Source organism: Watersipora subatra, chromosome 3 (assembly GCF_963576615.1).
Source record: "Watersipora subatra chromosome 3, tzWatSuba1.1, whole genome shotgun sequence".
NCBI classification, from domain to species: Eukaryota; Metazoa; Bryozoa; class Gymnolaemata; order Cheilostomatida; family Watersiporidae; genus Watersipora; species Watersipora subatra.
This window is the reverse complement of record NC_088710.1, coordinates 66,274,218-66,291,738: the sequence shown is the minus strand read 5'-3', so window position 1 is coordinate 66,291,738 and position 17,521 is coordinate 66,274,218. Positions and strand designations below refer to the sequence as shown.

Here is a 17,521-nt window from a genome sequence, read left to right as displayed (position 1 = left end):
GTATGGCTGTAGTAGGAACATGGCAGCAACTCGTGCATCTGTATGATATGCATGATGACTATATATTACTATATTGGTTATATTATAATTTGCTCTATACAATTATGGTGTGGTACAAAAATATTACAGACAAGCATAAAAATTCATCAGTATAAGAAAGATGCCATGCATTCACACAGGCTGCTAGCTCCAAGCTGACTAAAGAATGTAATGGTTTACAAATAGGCACTGCTCAACCTCTCGCTATATAAATATCTTGACACGCCGCAAAATTTTCAATCTACAGATGTGGCATTTTTTCAAATTGAGGTCACAACTCTCACAGATCATGTGACCGCATGAGAAGACGACTTGGCAATCCTTGTCGAGACATACAGAGCACAAAATTTTTTTTTCCAAATCCACAACTCTGTTGGCCATTTTTTCCAGTGCATCGCAGCCATGCTTCTGTACCATAGATTGCACATATTGTTTAACTTCCTGCAATTGTCATTGCAAGATACTGAGTTGAGCAACGTAAAACTAGATACAGTAGATGCTCCTATAACGTAAATTTCACATAACGTAAAGGATTTGAAAATTTGTTCCTTTGTACTATGTAAAACAATCCCGTATAACATAAAGTGCTAAGTCGGTGAACGTTCTCAAATTCGGATTGAATAACATAATATCGTAGCTAGCCTCGAAAATATTGATTTCTCTTTTGCCGCACTTGGGAGAAAAAGTGGTGTGTATGGTTATCTCTAATATATACTAGTACCCTGGCAGTCCATAGAGGTATCTCTAATATCTACTAGTACCATGGCAGTCCATAGAGGTATATCTAATATATACTAGTACCCTGGCAGTCCATAAAAGTATCTCTATTATAAACTAGTACCCTGGCAGTCCATAGAGGTATCTCTAATATATACTAGTACCCTGGCAGTCCATAGAGGTATCTCTAATATATACTAGTACCCTGGCAGTCTATAGAAGTATCTCTATTATATATACTAGTACCCCGGCAGTCCATAGAGGTATCTCTAATATATACTAGTACCCTGGCAGGCTATAGAGGTAGCTCTATTATATACTAGTACCCTAGTAGTCCATAGAGGTATCTTATTATAAACTAGTACCCTGGCAGTCCATAGAGGTATCTCTAATAAACACTAGTACCCTGACAGTCCATAGAGGTATCTCTATTATATACTAGTACCCTGGTAGTCCATAGAGATAGCTCTATTATATACTAGTATCCTGGTAGGCTATAGAGGTATCTCTATTATATACTAGTATACTTGCAGGCTATAGAGGTAGCTCTATTGTATACTAGTATTCTGGCAGTCCATAGAGGTATCTCTATTATATATACTAGTACACTGGCAGTCCATAGAAGTATCTCTATTATGTATACTAGTATCCTGGCAGTCTAGTTCGCCATACGAGATCTTCAGGCGTGTTGATAAAACAGAGAGAAAAGTAGCTGCGCAACTATTCAGAAATACATAAAGGTGATCAATTGGTGTTAGTGTGTCGATACCCTAGCATGAATAGATGGAAGAACAACAAATGTCGCGCTTATGATAGCAAAATATATTGTGTTTTGCTTTATTTTAGTCATAAAATGTTGCTATAATTTTCTTTTGAATATAAATTGTTGTATAGAAGAAAAATGGTGAAAGAATCAATGGCAAGCGAGTGCTTCTCTTAACTTATCGTAATTTTACCGTAATAGACTATAAACAGAGTGAAGGTGATGAAAAAAAAATTAGCCACAAACCATTTGCACCGAACAAAGTCGCCGATGCCCACGAATAATACTACAGTTACTGTACAGTCATTAAATTTAAACATTAAGTCTGGTCTTTTTGAACGACCGAAAGGAAGAGTTTGGGAAGATCTAGGAATGAATTAGACAATTTACATGTATTTTACTTGAAGTTTCTCCAACCTGAACATTCATGGAACGAATAGTTTACGTTGTACGAGCGTCTACTGTATTTTTTACACAAATAATTAAATATTAATCAACATTCATTACCTAGGTAACAGGTAACCTAGGCAACACGATTTCAATCACTATGTTTCCATGATGCGCAGTGCTTCGGAGTTGCGCTATCTCCGAATCATGGAAACGGCGTCTTCGCACTGAAATCACTGCGCACTGATCAGTGCGAAGCCAGTGCAAATTCGCAGCAAAGAAACAGCGACTGCGCAGTGGCTGCGCATAGCTCTCATGCCGTGGATACGGATTCTTCGAAGGCCACACACTAGTACAAAGGTTGTCCTGCTAATCTTGTTTTTCTATTTTTCCGATCTTCTTTCACCTAAATTTAATTATGGTCTGCATTCACGAGAATGATGAGGTGATTACTTTCCTGGACTTTGTTATCGATGCCAACACATTTCGAAAAATAGGTGGCAAGTCCTGAATTAACGTATAAATAATATATTACTTAAAAATACTTATTAAAAATATATTACTTTGTAAAAAGTGTGTTAAGGTTTGTAAAACCTTGTGAATGTGTATTGTAAATAAAAGTATAATGACGACATAATCATAAAAAGACCGTTTATGACGTTCGGTATCCGTGATCGATTCTATTTCTCCATCAGGCGATTCGATTTATACAATTTCTCTTCTCTGGCTAATTTGCTGAAATTCTGAAAACCACTGCGCAGCATGGAAACGTACAATCCCCTCGACTTCGGAGGGGGGCTGCTTCGCAGTACTGCGCACCATGGAAACATAGTGATTGTGTAAACAGTCTACCTTGGTTTGGTGTTAGTTGCAAATAGATAAAAAATATTGCCAAGTAAATCAATCAGTAAAAGACCAGAAGAACCAGAAACATATATTCAATGCATGCAATTCATTTCATGTATATGCATATACACAACATCGTCCGAGTGACATACGTACCTTCTTGCGTTCCCAATCCACTTTCTTTCCTAAAATGAAAACCGGAACCATGGAACCGTAAAACTACACCAAAAACATTAGGAAATCATCACCCGTTCTACCATTAATCAAACAGAAATGTACATTTCTTGACATTTATGTTGTATACATGCAAATAGTGCAACAAACACTGAGTAAAATAGGTCAACCTCGCCTCATGTCAACATAACATTCCTAAATACTGAGAGCATAACTCAAACCGGCAATCCGCGGTGACAAATTCAAAAGAAAAGATTCAGATAGTGCAATCTCTGCGGTGATGAATAGCAATGTAAAACAAGTACTACGTACCACAAGAACAGTCGGTTGCTTTCAGTGGCTCCTTTATCGCCCTCAACAAGTCCTTTGATTTTTTCACAGATACTTCTTTCATGACTGTAGATTTTCTATCTTTAGAGCTGAACAAAGACACAAAAAATTACATTTCATGATCTTACAATCACCAGCTCAGCTCAATTCCATAATATTTCATTGCTTGAGCAGATTAGAATGTTGGGTTAACTGAAGGCAAACTCGACCTTCCTTTCATAAAACTTGAAACTCAACAATTAAGGCAGTCCCAGCTGTCATATTATGCCAAGGAAGGCGAATTTTGAAGTGAACTTTGAGGTAGCCCTTTGAGTGGACACACATAGTTAAACTAGGCTATTACACTACTAGTTGATTTGGAGTTGTGTATGAATTGTTGAGATAACAGTAACCCTTTCCAGGGTGCTCAATCACCATTAAATAGACTTCTCAACAAGTATACATATATTGTCATTCTGCGTGAACTTGACAATAGAAAACTTCGTAAGTGTGAAAGCTGCACAGTTTGCATAATTTAAATGAACAGTCTGAAACTTTATTTTAATCCACATTATTTCAGTCAGACGTAATTTCCTTGTCTAATAATGTTCAGTCATTTCACATCAATAGTAGTGTAGGTAAAGAACAAATGTGAATTATTGTTGTTATATCTGTTGATACTCAGCTAAGTGAAACACTTTATACTATGGGCCCTGCAACATTGTTGCACAACTTACTTATATAAAAGGCATATCTACATGTACATTGTTGTACATACAAAATGCTATCATCATAGTTATGGGACAATTTGTATAGATTTTTATTAGGTACGACTCGCTAAGGAATAAAGGCTTATTATACGCTGCTATTATCGTTATGAGCGATTTTATACCAATATGACAATAGATCATATATCTATATACCAATATGACAATAGATCATATATCTATATACCAATATGACAATAGATCATATATCTACAAAATTTATTGCTCCTGTATTTGTAGTTACTTTGTTATTACTCAAATATTACAAAAACAAAACATGTAAAATCTAATACCTCTATTTGTTTTAGAGACGGAAAAACAAAAATTTTTTAAAAGTTTTGCTTTATGATCTTACACAATTTATTGCAAAAGCAGCAGTTAAAATGAGTACCAGCAGCATTTAAATTCATGATCTCGTAAAGCACATACCGAGGGAGACAAGTCTAAATTTTGCATTAATATTACTGCAAAAAGGTATACAAAACTCTTCGGTTACACCTTGTATCAAGTGCAGTTTAGCATGCAACAACATTTTAATTTCAACTCATTGGTGTTATACTTTCATGCTTTGCAATTGTAACCATCGAGCAACTGCATAATTGATGTTTAGGCTATGAACAAGAATCAATCTTGAAGTACAAACTTTATCTAATACTAGGTGAATGCTTGGCGTTGCCCAGGTAATAAAAAGGTCTTTGCACAAAAAATTTATTTTTATTTAACATATACAACATTTCCCATCATAACTTTAAACTTCCTATCATGAGAAAAGTGTTTTGTGCAGTTCAAATAAATTAAGAAAAAACTAAAACAACCGTAAAGGTGTTTAAATGTGAAATAATTAGCAATGGCTAGATAAAGTATGATTTGTTACAATGGTTACAAAGAAAAGTGAAAAGATACTGGTACAATTAGAATGAACTGAGAAAACAAAACAAAATTCACGAATATGTTGAATTAATAATAATAAAGAGTAAATAGAAGTGTGTGTATTAAAAGTTACTGTTACTGCATAAGCTATCCAACAAAGTATTGGATACGACTATACTGGTACCTCTCGATAGTCGATACTGGCACAAACGTAAATATGAGATATTGAAATTAAATACATCAGTAAAGCGCAGGAGGGTACCTTGTCTGACCCAATCAAGGGAGAATGTAGAGGTGATTCTTACTTGAGAAAATCCATGTGAACATTATTTAGTTTTACAGTTTGTAGCGATTGCCCGTTGTAATAACTGAAAATGGGAGATCGAAATTGTGCCGCTACAGTTGCACTGTAACGGAACATTTGAAATTGAAATGGAACAATTGGAAATTACAAATAAAGAAAAATGAATAAGAATTTTGAAATAGCTTTAACAATAAATTTAAAAGAACAAACACAAAAGATAATATTAATTCATAATAAAACATGCATATTCAGCTTTAATCGCGATAAGAATATCGTAGAAGAGCTAAATAAGATAAAAACGGTTTAGCCTTGTGGTAGTTTGCATACTTGCAATTGCAATCGTCGTGAGTTCAAGTCTAGTATGGTGGGAAATTGTCATTGCTAGATATTAACCAGCTATAGCGGGACACAGCGACGACAAAAGATGGTATCATACCAGCACCAGCTCATCATACTTACATCACTTTGGTTAGCTGAACAACTATATAATAATTGGCAATGATAAGATCAAAACCCACCCACTCGGTCTCCTGGCATAGACAGCAAGGATGTTCTGTAAAGTGGTGAATATTTGAAGCAGAACCACTTTGCTCGTACCCTTAGCCAACTCAAAGACAATGTACTGTGTTCGGACATCTACAAACATATATATACCAACAACCTTCTAGAATCTAGAGATAGATAGCTGAGAGATTTACATTGAAAAACCCCAGCATTTGTATTTTGTATAGCAACTTCGCCTGTTGTATGCCATTTAGAATTTTTTCAAACATTCAATTATGAGAGGGAGCCTTCTAAGGACAAATAAGCATGGATCATGCAGATGAACAAGCATGCAGGGCCTTCTGCAACTAAGCCAGAAAGTAGAGGGACCCCAATTGAATCGTGTTTAAGAACAAGTCAGCAGAGGCGAAACAGTGTACACTCAGGGTACAATTTTAATACGTTCAAGGGTTGATCATATTTTGAAAAAGTCGTATGGAGGGGTATAGAACCATAGCAATTATATAATGCAAACATCCCCTGGTGAAAATCATCAAAATTTTATACAAGTAATGTGCATATTAAAAATTAGTAACCAAATAGTATGTTAACCTTAGTAACTATTGTTGCCTACAGTAACTTTAGTATATTTAGTGTATTTATTGGTTACGATCTGCATTGGAATGTAATGTCGCCAGCTGCTATGTGCAGTGCGTACCGTTGAGAGTTCTTATCTTCAAGACAGACGTACGTATAACATGAACTTTGAATTCACTTCAAATGTTTTAGTATGTATTTTTAACTATTTGATTGAATTTTAACTTTTTATCAACACAATTTTACCACCTATTAGTTTCTAGCTTCGCATTCAATATAATTTCAGCCGATCTCATTAAAACTTTTTTAAATTTAATTCGATAAGAAAGCTTGAACAATGCTGTTTTCATAATGAGGTGGATTTTTGTTAGCAAGTTAAGAAGGGTTGTCTGACCACTGACCTTCTGTTTAAAGGGATCGCAACTCCAACTTTGCTACTGATTGTAAAGTAAAAATATTACCGTTTTACACATGAAAATGCTGAACTATGAGAGATCGGTCATCGTGTCTCCTTCAAGCATTGTGAAAATTATTTCAGCAAACAGCATTTCGGCATCTTTGTTATTTTGACATGCTTAATAAGCACACCAACTGCCCAAGTTGAGCTCTGGCAAAATTTTTGTTAAATTCGTGTGGTGAAATAAGATTCGTATGGCGAAGTGAAAAATCATCATGTTCCCCTTCGTAAGGTAAAAAATCGTATATTAGGGGTAATTGTATCCTGAGGGTGCACTGTACTGATTAAATGTTATGTACGAACATGTCAGCGTTGTTGGTGGCCATGATTGGATCACCTAGCAGAATAGAAGTATGGTTTGGGGGAGTAATAGAGGTAGTAACAATTGGGGCCGTAATAGTGCTATGGGGAGTAGTAGGAGTGATAGTAGTAGGAGTAGTAATAGTAGTGATGATAGTAATAGTAGTAATAGCAAGAGTAGTAACAAGCAGCTAACCATGAGAACTTGGGTCGAAGTACACATCTGAAGATCTGCTCGCCATGTTCACTTTAAGAGTATCACGAATGGTTGTAGATGTCTTTATAAATATCACTGGTAGCTTTTCATTCGAGCAAAATGATATGTCGGTTATATCTCCGAGGCAAAGATGCATGGTGACCACAGAATCAAGCATGCAACCTACAACAGTAAAACGTTTGTAAATTAGCAACCAGTTGACATGGAGTACGCTAACAATTTCATGTTGACAAGGAACAAACCCGCAAAGATCTTTGCTTAAAGGTTGACTTGCAACGAAATTCACATTACAGTTATTTGGTATCATAAGATTCACCATGTCTTACTCTGTTGTGTTGTAGGTGCAAAATATATGGAAATGTGATTACAAGCTCTTAAAATCTCAAAAACGAACAGTTAATCGCAGCCACACGAAACCGCCGTAGTTTGGATTCGCTTTCCAAAACGGCTCAAATGGGACGTAGTTGTTACAGGATGGTTTCTGTTTACACTTTCATGCAACCTCATTCGTCGAAATATTTTCACAAATATACTTCACGCATTCAATAAAACCATGTCTATTGTTTTTACGCGTCTGTTTTATCGCCATTGTAATGCTGTCACTTTAAGCACTGATATCTTATAACTTACCATAAAAAATCGTTAAACTTTTTAATCTTACCTCGAAGGAGTATATATCATTGTCTGATAATCATGACGAGCCTGTTGGTTACCTCTGATAATCGAAAAGAGCTGCAAAAAGTATTTGCGGAGTATTGGGTCACGTGATCAGATTACGACTTGACGATTAGAGAATGCCGAAAGAAAACTGTAAAGTAGCGAGCATCTATATTTGATGCGGGGTCTTCGGTAAAACCCGAAGTGTTTGTCATAAACTAGTGCTACGATAAGTTTTATATTGAGCTTTTTATTGGCCTTTCAATTCACGTGAGAACATACGTGATAAGACGATAACCAAACTGGAATGACTACGTCAGATAAATAAACAGATTCCAATCTACGGCGGCTTTTCGTTTTTGAGCTTTTAAGAGCTGGTAATCACATTTCCACGTATTTGACACCTACAACACAACAGTGTAAGACATGGTGAATCTTTTGATACCAAATAACTGTAATGTGAATTTTGTTGCAAGTCAACCTTTAAAGGTTGACTTGCAACAAATTCACATTACAATTCAACATTATTTAGTATCAAATGATTCACCATGTCTTACTCTGCTGTGTTGTAGGTGCAAAATATGTGGAAATGTGATTACAAGCTCTTAAAAGCTCAAAAATGAACAGTAAATCGCCGCCATCACGAAACTGCCGTAGATTAGAATCCCTTTCCAAAATGGCTCAAATGGGACGTAACTGAACAAGATGGCTTCTGTTTACACTTTCAAGCAAACCTCATTCGTCGAAATATTTTCACAAATTTACTTTTTGCATTCAATAAAACCATGTCTATTGTCCTTACGCGTCTTTTTCATCATCATCGTAATGCTGTCATTTTGAGCACTGATATCTCAAAACCCCCTGTAAAAATTCGTTTAATTTTTTAACTTTAGCTCGAAGGAGTGCATATCATCCTCTGATAGACATGACGAGCCTGTTGGTCGCATGTGATAGTCGAAAAATGCTGCAGAAATTATTCAAGCTGTTTGGCAGGAAGTATGGGTCACATGATCAGATTACGAATAGACGATTAGACCAAGCCGAAACAAAACTGTAAAGTAGCAAGCATCTATATTTAATACGAGCTTTTTGGTAAAACCCGAAGTGTTTGTCATAAACTAGAGCTACGAAACGTTTTATATTGAGCCTTTTATGGGCCTTTCAATTCGCCTGAGAACATCACGTGTCAAAACAATAACCAAATCGTTTGAGTACGTCAGAAAAATAAATTGATTCCAATCTACGGCGGTTTTGTGATGGCGGGGATTAACTGTTCGCTTTTGAGCTTTTAAGAGCTTGTAATGACATTTCCACATATTTTGCACTTACAACACAGCAAAGTAAGACGCGGTGAATCTTTTAATACTAAATAACTGTAATGTGAATTTTGTAGCAAGTCAACCTTTAAAGCAAAGAACAAAGTATGGAAAGACCATATATACACTTATATGACCCAAACATTCTAAAAACGGAGATCACTCGCAACAGATCACATAGACATCATGTTTCTATGCATCACAGTGTGGCACGTCATGTCAAATGAAATGAAGCATAAAAACGAAAGTAAAATGAAAAGACAAACCACAGATATAAAGGCTGTCCGAGTAAATAGTGACAGCCCGCAGCTCATCAATCTCATTGGCACCCACTCGAACCGAGTCACATTTGATTGGACGATAGAGGAGATTGTGCACCATCTCTTGCGCTTCTCGAGTGTCAAGAAGCTGGAGAGAAGATAGCCTTGCTTCGCAGAAATCGCGTAGCTGCGCCCATGTGCTTTCCGTTAAATTCTCTGGCTCCAATTTAAAGGTGATGTACTTGAATCTCGTCTCTATAACGGGACGAGAGTTATAAAAACATTTGTAAAGTGACAATGGGCAACATATTTTCCTCAGACAGGACTTTCAGTGACCTAAACAAATGTTATGAAAAACCTGGATTATCCGAGTTGTAGTAATCTTTGCCCTGTTGGAAGGTGGAAGGAATACCGAGCCGGTCTCTGGCCGTCCAGCCAAAACCCTCACTGGCGCGAATGAACATCACTGGACAACCCTTCTCTATGCACATGAGCAGTGAGATTACTTCGGGGAAATTTATTGTCAGTATAACATCTGTTGATTGACCATCTGAAAAAGCGATCAAACAACAGGAAGCTATTTTGCAGACATCTTGCCTCGCTACTCATCAATCAACTAAATAACAATTGATGTTTTCCCAATTATTCACATACCATGTCTCATCAGTGTGTCTCATCAGTGTAATAAGTAGGATAGGAAAATAACTGTGAGCATATAGAAAAGCTGAATTAATATTTACATTTCTAATTGTTGAAATCATTTACGCTGATGATAAAGATTTCACCGCTGAGAGCTTAAAAACTAGGCAAAACTGTAGTTTAAGCAATAATCTTTCAAAAGCAAAAGGTTTCACAATGCAAACAGCACAAACATAGTGATGACAACAGATGAATTTCAACGTTAACGCTAGATAAAGCCTTCGAAACAATGTTAAACTAATAAATTAACCAGACCTCATCTAAAGACATGATTAAAAAACTGAAATCATTTCGTGTACTAAATTATATATAGGTATATAGGTCATAACTTGTTAGCGTAGACTTCAATAGTTGTTCCATGAGTAGCTTTGAATTTTCTGTACTTTCTGATTGACCTATCGAACCTTAGGACAGCCAGAACAAAACCTGTGGCTCACTTTCAACATAGTTCATACTGTGACTTTTGCTAGCCACTAAAACTATGCATGAGACTTCGACCCAAAATCTTACCATCTTACTAAAATGAAGCTATGATAAAAAGAGCTCATTACAATTTGTAAAACACTGATTACTAAAGTACATGCCCTCCACTGTAGCACTACACTTGATACTATTATACAAACACCAGCTCATACTTGCTAACATGATCACATGCAGACACAACACCTATGGAGTTGACTCAAAGCTCAGCAATTCAAATGAACACGAGGTTGTGACTGAACAACCTTGCTAAGGTACCATTACGAAATATTGTTGGTTTAGAGGAGCCTCAATTATAAAAGGTTAACATGCTCAGGCGACTCAGGCGACTAAAGCCAGGGATAAGCATACAAAATATGCCAGTAAATAGATTTGACTCATGAGTGTTAGATTACAACATAATTTAACAACTACCTTTGTTAGCCTTGAACCGTATTCTGTTTCCTGAGATGAGTATAGTCTGGTCTCTGCATGGCTTCGACTTCCAAGAGCCTAGCTGCAGATGGTTCCACTTCAGCGTTATTGTTTTGGTCGCTGTTATTTTCTTCTTCGCTTCTTCCAATGAGATAGTTCTAGCCACTTGCAGCTGCTCACAGCCACCTGGAAGTTCACTGCAATATCCCATGCAGCGGAGTCAATATACTGATGAGACGGAGACCGCCAGACTCGCTATTCCAATAGCAGGTCATATAGCATGACTGCGCAGGCGCATGCGATTGCAACTACCGTGATTCCTTCTTCAATTGACTGGACAATTATATATCTCTTAAGGTTTATCTATATAAGATTTATCTCTACTTGCATCATTGATATTTATAAGTTGACAAACAAGACAAAAAAAGACAACTCCTGTCCACCAGAGAAAAGTTGATTTCGCTGAGTAGTTCTCTGTTGATCAACGATTTGCAATTGAACTTTCAAAGTGATTCTTTGTATTATACCGATTTTAAACCTTAAGCTAATGTGGTAAACTTGTAGATAGAGCTGCGAATTATAAACCCAAAACTCAGCAGGTAAGGGCAATGCAGAAAATCAAAATATTGACAAGCTTTTTTATAGGGAAACCCGAAACAGTTTCTAAGAGTTAAGCGCGATGACATGTTATTCCATGAAGAGGAGTTGATATGAGTGGTGATGGGTTATTCTACAATAAAGTGCCTGGCGTAGTCTGAGAGTCTTGCGTTTGGTTAGTGGTACATATAGCACGAGCTGGCGAGTGACAGCAATTGATCAGTTAGTTTCACCTACATGTATACCTTTGTCCCTTTCCAAGTTTCATGTTTTTATCTCACTTGAAGTATATACAATGTACAGGTATTTATGCCAGGTGTACTCGACTTGATCGCAGCGCCTGTTTTATGAGTTTAATTTGTAGTTCGGTGAATGTATAAAATATAACGACATACATTATTAAATGTGATGATGGCAAACTGTGATCACAAAGAGAAAAACTAATACCTTTGTAATAGTTAAGAGTCTTTTTGTTTAAGTTTCATAAAAGTTTAAAAGAAAAGAGCGGTAGACAATAATAATAATAAACTAAAAAAAGTTTGTAGCTGCGAATTCATATGGTAAATAAAACACCAATAAAAAAGTTGTGAATCACAAAACATTTTTATTTTGAAAAAGTTTAAGACCCCTTTTGAAAAAAGTGGTCAAAATCGCGAAACAAGTAAAGAAATCTATTAATTTGAGATTAAATTGAAAAAAATTCACAAATTGATTAATTAAACCTCAATTGAATAAAAATATATCGTATCGCAAAGAATAATCTCCATTAACCACCATCTTGTTGAAAACCTTGATTTTTAAACTTGTATTAATAAGTCGGTAGTCTATGTACCAAGACATTCACTGCTGAAACCATTTGGACGTCTACAATACATAAAGATAGCGCACCTTGCACCATTTTATAGATCGACCAGTAGTCAGTTTTACCCAGTAATTCCTACCTGAGTGTAAGGGTGGCCTGTGTGACCTGATGCATCAGATTGATAAGACTAACTGCCGAGTCCATCTCCAGTATGATATACCAGTGGGCATGGTCTAAAAGCAGATTGAACTCATGTTATTAGTCAACTAACAGATGACAATATTGACTGACAGAACCGTCCACACAAATATTTATTACATATCTGCACAATTTTACATAATAGACCTGATGAGCGAGGATCAAAGACACGGCTGCTCATAAGCGTGGAATCTGAACTCTTGAGGCACGGAATAGCTTTTCGAACTTTGTCCCCAAAATTGTGGTCTCCTCGCAGAATCATTGCGGGTAGTTGCGGAGATTTTGAAATAATATAGTCTGCGAAGGACTGATATGGGAGACAAATGGATTTGGAGCCAGTTTTGTCAGCTGTAACAAAGAATGAAACACCTCTACTACTGCCCAAACGAACTAAGCAGATTTGTACATAATTATCCGGAAACTCAGATAGGAGCCCAACAACCAATCTCTTACACATGAATGAGCGGGTGTAGATTTGAAACAAAGCCATAAACTTTGACAAAGAAATCCTGTGAAAAGGTTTTAGCGATTGGTTTGCCTTCTATGACTCCAATCAATGAGCATGCAACTTGCCTCCAATAGGCGTGACCGATGGGCATAGCTTACTTTGCAAAGAGATAACAAGACCCTCATCACTTGCAGTTACATATGAAGTCGGGTCTGCATAGTAAGTGCCAACTATGATTTGCTTTGGTGTAAACCTATTGGGATCGGGTTCAGCAGGGGGCGTGGTATTTTCCTGCTGATCCGGTGTGGGTACAGATGGACTAGCTGGCTTTGACCGAGCTGGCTTTTTAACCTAAAACGAAGACCCATTTTAATCGTTCTTACTGCTTCAGACCGCAGCTTTCATTTAACTTTTTCACAATAACAAAAAATGATAACAAACCAAAATGATATCTCAAACCAGATAAAAGGAAGTCTAAAAATATTCTCTTACATTGGATGTCGAACTCCACGGCCTCGCCCTTTTCCTGGGTGTCAAAGTAGCATTAGGCAATACAGCAGGTTCAGACAGCCTAGGCGCGGCATCTTCAGCAGGCATTCTAGCCCCGATTGTTACACCGGGTGGCAAATTGCAATTATGTAGTAGGTTAAAGATGTCCGCAGTGTTGCTCGGATGAGAAATTGCAAAAAGATCAGAACGAAGGCTAGATCTTGTTGTGGGTCTACTTGAAACAGGGGGATTGTCCGATTCATCTGGCACATCTACAGATGTCACTGCCATATTGATTACATCTTTTGAACTAGATTTGCCGGAACCTACAATTTAAAAATGTGAATACTGTCGAAGACAATTTGATATAAACAGCGGAATTAAAAAAAACACTAAAATAAACATTAAGTAATGATTATGATACTTAGTTGGACAAACATTAAATGAATGTGTAACTATCATCTGCCATTACTAAATAACTTACACAGACTGATACACGGTGGTTGTATATTACTGTTTAACCTAAAGTCATGTTTTTATAGTTTGCGTTACTTCTTTTTGCATTTGTTTGTTCGCAGAAATCTGATAAGTTTAAATTGAAGCTATAAATAAAGAGGTGAATTATTTCAGCACAAAATTATTTAGGTAGGTCAGCCGTGAAGTTACAAGTTAGCATTTCAAAGATTCTTTAGGGATCGAGCATTAAGCGCAAAGCCACAGCTTATAAATTATGTACTGGAAATTGAAGCAACAATATATCAAATATATTTGAAACAGCGTCAGAAAGCGTTTAAAACAGAGTCATGGCTGATTTAAGCAGAGTTACGACGACTGACGTGACCACACGAGGCTATGGAGAGTTGTTTGAATGAGATAGATGGTGATTGAAAATACGTTTGAAAATACCAATCAGCTGATGTAGTAGCCCAACTAATAAAAAACCAATTTTAGCTGAAAATATCTGTGACAACTTTAACTGGTGTTATGAAGAATTAATTGATGATGAAAATGGCACATTTAGTGGTTCAAAAGCAAAAAAAAGTGGTAGCAGTGGGTTTATTCCAAATGGAAAGCATTCCTCAATGAACTTCAGTAAGATGTGAATAACACAAACGCTGACAAAAATGCTGATGATAATGGATAAGAATCAAGTGAAACACATGGTAGCATTTCAAATGGGCACAAAGTAGAAAGCTAATAGTAGTAAATGTAACACACATGGGTAGAGCCCAACAGTGGTGATCATAATAATGGGACCGCCTGGTAGTTCCATAATAATCTTTTTCATCTATGGCACAAACTCCCTTTCCCTATAATCTGAGATCATACATATTATACACATTTGAAAAGCAAATTTTCTAGACATTTTGTCTACTACTAAAGATGCACTCGAGTAATAACATCTGTTTAATGGGCACCCATTATATTCTATCAGGTCAGTCTAGGCTTATGGTGTTATAATACCAAGTACTAAGATGCTAGAAATACTTTGAAGGAACTTAAAAACACCACCAATTAACTTTTATAGAGCTATGTTCAGAAATAATGTCAAATTATGTTGCGTTTTCAATAAGTTTAACAAAAAATTTGTTTTGGACTTTTGTACCGCTTTATGCTAAAAATGGCATATTGTACCAAAATCAAACTAATAAAGCAAATATCACTTAGTTTTACATAATATTTTTATCCAGTAAATTCTGAGCTTTCCATTGATGTGCATGTTGTCCTAATTCACATAATATTGACGGAACAATAAATGAATTAACAACAAAAAATGTGTTTATTTCAAGTGGTCCCATAATTGCGATCACTATTGTATATATTGCAGTGAAATGAAGGTCAAGCAGGTTTGCATTGTGCAATGGGAGATAACTTAGGTAATAAATCACATTTAAAGTCTTCTTGAAAGAGGTCTACTCTGATAGTGATATGCCGTTCAAAAGTGGCGAAGCAGAAAACTAATTTAAAGATTGGTGCTTCACCAAACCTTTGATACGCACACAAGCTGCCAAAGACCAGACTTGAAAAACAAAAATAAGTCGAGAAGATGTCAACTGAAAACTGGCAAGTTACGTAAGCAATAGGACTTGAGTTCTGTAACACATCCTACTGAGTATAGATTTTGCTGCAGTCACCTACTAATGCACACTGAGAATTGTACGAAAACCCAGGCAGTTAGGAAAACTTGACACAGCGAACTCACAAATCCAACCGCTAAAAATTAGGTCAAATATTATATAAATTTACACAAGCTAACAACAATAAGACAAAAGCTTGGAAAATTTCAAAATAGGTAATAAGCAGATTTTTTAAATAAAATATATTGGCAATTGCATAAAAAAATAGATCACAAATACTGATATAATGTGATGGTCCTTAACAGGGCCATTGGATGGGGAGTCATTGCAGGCTTATAGGATCTAATGTGTGCAGAACATTCCAATGCAACTGCAAATTGAATGGCTACTAGAGCTAACCGCGACGCCAGTTCAGGTAAATAAATACCTCATAGGATTCTAGAGAGGTAATACAAAGAAGGTAAGCTTGCATAACACAAAGGTGCTTTCAAGAACATTAATTGCGAGGAATATGTGAAGAACAAAATTTTACCCAGCAGCATGTGTATTGTAGATGTAACCATAGAAAGGAGCTTCAGTTGCAAAGAACTTTAGAGCAAGTCAGAATCTACAAATGGTGCAGCGGTTTTCATTCTTGGACATAGCCCTATGTCAGAAATATGGACCCTGCTGGATACATCTAGCCAGCTCTTGATAAAGGCTCATGTATATTCTGTCCTTTGAGGGTTATCTTAAACGAGCGCTTGGAATAGTTGAGTACAGAGATTGCGACTGAAGAATATGCCACGAACAATAAAATTTATAAGCAATAAACAACTGTATTGATAATGATGTCTGGTAAAACTGAGCCAATAATCGATAGATATTTATTCAATTATAGTATTTGTCTAATGTTAAACATGCTCAAACGACCTTACTTCCTATGTTTTGAACTTACTGTAGGCCCTATGTAGATTTACCTTTTATACTTATAAATTATAGCCGACGTTTTAGGGCATGTTTTAAAATGCTGTAATTTCGGTATCCGTTTAGAGTTCGCTGTTGGTAAGCGTTTTGTGATGCTAAAGTTTTAAGTTTGTGAAACCTATTAAAAATAGCCCTACCAGACTCTGACAGCATAAAAATTATGTCCACTCTGTCCTTTCCTAATGATATGCGGTATCAGACTAGTAACTGCAGCTAAATATAATTTTCAAAAAATGGTGAGATGCAAACACTTCTTAAAGAAGCATACGCAATGTAGAAGTCGACTAACCATGACTGCAACTACGTGAGTACAAAAATTTACCAGGCCGACTATTTTGAGAAAATGGACTAATCTTCTAAAATACGTTTTTTGCTGTAAAAGATTTTCGCCACGCGTTAACAGTATAGTTTTCGTGTGTCATCCGATAAATTTATAATTGTATTTATTATAAAGTTATGGAAAACTAAGAGGAAACATAATACTACATGTTGTCTCATGCTGTAAAGCGACCAGCAGCAGCTGACTATTGTATGGCTTGCTTTTCTTTTATAAGTTTACCAAATAAAAAAGATTAAAACCAAATGAAAACCAATGAGCTACGTCAACATTTCTCATGTTTAGTCGCGATTATCTATCATGAACGCGGATAGAATGTACAAAGGCTTCACATCAACAAATAGAAGTTTTCTATTACGAAATAGATGCTAAAATACTACACTCTACGTGAGAGTTTTCGAATCTTAATAACGATAACTGTCTTTTAAATAAAGTGTACATAAAGATGATCACGAACAAAAAGAAACCTTAATTGCCTGGTGGCTAAAAGCTATAATTCCGCAATGGCGGTTCTATATTTACCAACATTCAAGAAAGCGTCCCAATACAG

The 17,521-nt window shown here is 36.2% G+C and overlaps 1 protein-coding gene across 1 annotated transcript; it reads right to left on the bottom strand.

Annotated features, from left to right (window-relative positions):
• Window positions 1–43: 43 nt before the first annotated feature.
• LOC137389621 (uncharacterized) lies at window positions 44–17,509 on the bottom strand. The gene is made up of 13 exons (XM_068075680.1): window positions 17,494–17,509; window positions 13,594–13,916; window positions 13,260–13,452; window positions 12,801–13,001; window positions 12,595–12,688; window positions 11,057–11,253; window positions 9,822–10,013; window positions 9,470–9,718; window positions 7,210–7,392; window positions 5,695–5,812; window positions 3,239–3,345; window positions 2,909–2,937; window positions 44–480 (listed from the first exon to the last, which is right to left on the bottom strand). The coding sequence occupies exons 2-13, from the start codon at window positions 13,879–13,881 to the stop codon at window positions 244–246; spliced, it is 2,088 nt and encodes a 695-aa protein (XP_067931781.1). The 5' UTR covers window positions 13,882–13,916; window positions 17,494–17,509; the 3' UTR covers window positions 44–243.
• Between the last annotated feature and the right edge of the window lie 12 nt (window positions 17,510–17,521).